We start from the raw sequence: 4161 nt of genomic DNA, 5'->3' as shown, positions 1-4161 counted from the left end.
TGTTTTATTACAACGTTGATACAAAATTAAATAAAGGTAGACCATTATGAAATATAAATTATAAAATGCTGTTTACCCTAACAAATGTGTTAGTCATTCGTTAGTCATATGGCATATTTACAGATATTTACAAAAAATAAATTATGCACCAATATATTATAATTTCATATTAAAATATACATTCAGTGTTTTTTCAATTGGAGAGAAAGGGCTTTTTTTTAATTCAGCTCCTTCACGCCGTCTTCTTCATCGTCATCATCACTATCGTCCTCATCATCATCACTGCTCGAGTCTTCGTAGAGGCAGATGGTTGCTTGGACTGGGTAGTTGCGCAGAAGCATCTCTGCATCCTGGTACAGATAATCGAAGCATCTCGATTTGGGCCAGAACAACCTAGAGAACGAAACGGTCTCACGTTAGGAGTTTGAATGGGAAATACAAAGTAGGCTAGGATATAATTGAGAACGGATATGGAGAGAATGCCCATCTCAATCACCATTACGCACAAACAGAGACGCATATATTTAATAATGTAGCCTGTGTATGTTGGGGATATTACTGAGGTAATTTCACTTACTTTACTGGGTGAGTGATCTGAGGACACTTGCGGTGTTTGATGTCTGGAAATCCTCCAATGGTCTTTGTGTAAGGCTGCGAGGGGATACAGAAAGACAATCATGTTAGCATTTCGTCCACTATAGCTAAACCTATGAAACATCAAACTTAATTCCTCTACAAACTATTGACACGAATAATTTAGTTTTGAAAGTAGTCTGTACTAACCATGTGTGTCGCGGCCCTGCATTCCCTGCCTGCTTTGGCATCCCAAGGTCTCCACAAATTAGCGGGCTGTTGAACAGAGTTTCCTCCGGTGATTGCGCCAGTTAATCCACAATGAGAGATGATATTCTCCATGGTTTCTGATGATAGAGTGTCCCGAGCAAATCCTCTGAGAGTTTGCGATTGAGAGTGATCACAAAGTCGAATCAGACGCCTTCTATATATCGGGCCATGGTGCTCGTGTCAAATTGCGCATTGACACTACCCAACATGTCCATGCGCCACGGTGGTGAGGTGTCAGTCAAGTCACACTTTGGCAAACCTGCAGCATATGGTCACACTCGGAGCCCAGAGTGGCCATGTTTTAGAATAGGTGTAACTTTTGTTGTGGGATATTGTAAACGTCTCAGAATTATAAATAATATTAGCCATGTCAGTTGTGTGAATAGGGGCTTGGCCTACTTTTGATTCATAATACATTTTTGATTAAACGTTTATTTACACAAGTTCAAGCGTGTTCAAGCGTATTCTACACAACAGGAAGAGGAATACAATATTATTATTAGCTATCTATTTTTTGTATATATATATTATTAAAAACGAAACATCCATATGATCAATACAATTGAATCATCTAAACCTACAGGCCAACCTTTACAATTAATTTAGGCCTACGAATGTCCTTATCCTCTCTGACATCCTTCGTTCTGCAACTGCGTTTCCCTTTTCGAACCATTTGCTTTTCAAGTGTGAAATAGCACGTGCCGATATGTGGACAGGGTCAAGCTGCGCTGGTCAAGAAAAGGAGGGGGAGTTTATGGAGGCCGGCGGCACGCGTAAGGTTTGTTTTAGAGACCATTGTTTTTGAAACCATTCTCTTAAACGGGAGGTGTTAAGTAATCATAGACATTTTATTAAAATGCATATCACCCTCCTCTCCGCACCTTTTGTGCTCCCAAACGGTTGATTCATTTACAAGAGATCTAGGTCTATATGTGAATTAACCCTGCAAGGTGTGAAATAGACCACGTTTTGCAATCATTTCAATTTTTGCTTTAACCTTCATTTAACTAGGCAAGTCAGTTAAGAACAAAATCTTATTTACAATGAAGGCCTAGGAACAGTGGGTTAACTGCCTTGTTTAGAGGAAGAACGACAGGTTTTTACCTTGTCAACTCAGGGATTGATATAGCAACCTTTTGGTCACTGGCCCAATGCTCTAACCACTAGGCTACATGTGGCCCCAAAAAGTGTTGGTTCCACCAGTAGAAAAACATCTACCAAATAAGCAGAAATACACAAAGCTACCAGCCGCCTATTGTTGAAAATTGGAATAATGTGATTGCGCGAGCCATTTTGTGTATTCGACTTTCCGTTGTCAAAATATGAAACGCCTAGGCTATGAATACGCCACTTCGATACTGAAGTGGATTTTTCATAGCAGGTTGGGTTTCATAGCAGGGTGGGATAACTTCCTCAGCAGGTTAGGAGACTTAGGTGAAGGTTAGGATAAGGGTTAAGGTTAGCGAAAATTCTCTCCTAACCCCTATGTCATTCAATTTGTATCAAAGTGGCTTGAAAAGTGTGTCCCATGAATAACAGGACCTTTCATCAACATACACTGCATGACCAAAAGTATGTGGACACCTGCTTGTCCAACATCTCATTCCAAAATCATGGGAATAAAATAAGGAGTTGGTCCTCCCTTTGCAGCCTCAACTCTTCTGGGAAGGCTTTCCACTAGATGTTGGAACATTGCTGCAGGGACTTGCTTCCATTCAGTTGCAAGAACGTTACTGAGGTTGGGCACAGATGTTGGGTGATTAGGCCTGGCTCGCAGTTCTTCCACACCGATCTCGACAAACCATTTCTTCATGGACCTCGCTTTGTGCACGGAAGCATGTATGAACAGGAAAGGGCCTTCCCCAAACTGTTGCCACAAAGTTGGAAGCACAGGATCGTCTAGAATGTCATTGTATGCTGTAGAGTTAAGATTTCCTTTCACTGGAACTAAGGGGCCTAGCCCGAACCATGAAAAACAGCCCCAGACCATTATTCCTCCTCTACCAAACTTTACAGGTGGCACTATGCATTCGGGCAGGTAGAGTTCTCCTGGCACCTGCTAAACCCTGATTTGTCAGACTGCCAGATGGTGAAGTGTGATTCATCACTACAGAGAATGTGTTTCCACTGCTCCAGAGTCCAAATGGCATTAAGTTTTATACCACTCCAACATGACGCTTGGCATTGCGCATGATGATTGTAGGCTTTTGTGTGGCTGCTCGGCCATGGAAACCCATTTCATGAAGCTCCCAACAAACAGTTATTGTGCTGACGTTACTTCCAGAGGCAGTTTGGAACTCGGTAGTGAGTGTTGCCACCAAGGACAGACAACAATTTTTACTTGTTTGTGTGGCCTACCACTTCGTGGCTGAGCCGTTGGCGCTCCTAGATGTTTCCACTTCACAATAACAGCTCTTCCAGTTGACAGTTGACCGGGGCAGCTCTAGCAGGGCAGACATTTGACAAACTTACTTGTTGGAAAGGTGGCATCCTATGACGGTGCCATGTTGGAAGTCTCTGAGCTCTTCAGTAAGGACATTCCACTGCCAGTGTTTGTCTATGGAGATTGCATGGCTGTGTGCATTTTTTTAAATATACATCTGTCAGCAACGGGTGTGACTGAAATAGCCGAATCCACTAATTTGAAGGGGTGTCCACATACTGCTGTATATACAGTGTAGCTTCCTGCGCTTCTGACACTGGCACTATTGGTTGCCAACCATGGAATTTTCATTCAAGTAGGTCTAATATTTGTCATTTTATTTATTGTAGGCTATTTATTGTATGCTACTGACCAAGTGAAAGAACGTTGATGTTCCCATGGATAAGTGTGTGGTTAACTGGTGTTAAAAAGATAACACTACCTGAGTATTGGGGTGTTGCTTACCAACCCAGGAGTGAATAGTGCACAACTTCAGTGCATGGCGTATTCAGCACTGCACAATCATGACGTCTGATATTGACATGATAAAGACCTAATAAAGACGTGATATTGTCATGATATTGTCATTATATTGTCATTATATTGACATGATATTGACATGATATTGGCCTGATATTGACCTGATATTGACCTGATAAAGACATGATATTTATCTAATAAATACGTGATTGTGACTTGAAATTGACGTGATATTGACGTGATATTAAAATCATATTGACCAGATATTGAACTGATATTGACAGAATATTGACCTAATAAATATCTGATATTGACATGATTGTTAAGGCTTCTAGGAGTAGTGGGTGGAGGAGTCAGGCGCAGAGAGCAGGTTTAGTTCCGAACGTGGATCTTTATTCCAAAGACAGTGAAATCGG

The 4161-nt window shown here is 41.4% G+C and overlaps 1 protein-coding gene across 1 annotated transcript; it reads right to left on the bottom strand.

Annotated features, from left to right (window-relative positions):
• Positions 1 to 218: 218 nt before the first annotated feature.
• LOC139415518 (protein ripply2-like) lies at positions 219 to 915 on the bottom strand. Its single transcript, XM_071163624.1, has 3 exons — positions 784 to 915; positions 578 to 651; positions 219 to 393 (listed from the first exon to the last, which is right to left on the bottom strand). The coding sequence occupies exons 1-3, from the start codon at positions 913 to 915 to the stop codon at positions 219 to 221; spliced, it is 381 nt and encodes a 126-aa protein (XP_071019725.1).
• Positions 916 to 4161: the final 3246 nt, after the last annotated feature.

This window comes from Oncorhynchus clarkii, chromosome 8 (assembly GCF_045791955.1).
Source record: "Oncorhynchus clarkii lewisi isolate Uvic-CL-2024 chromosome 8, UVic_Ocla_1.0, whole genome shotgun sequence".
Taxonomy (NCBI): domain Eukaryota; kingdom Metazoa; phylum Chordata; class Actinopteri; order Salmoniformes; family Salmonidae; genus Oncorhynchus; species Oncorhynchus clarkii.
This window is presented reverse-complemented; position numbering and strand designations above follow the sequence as displayed.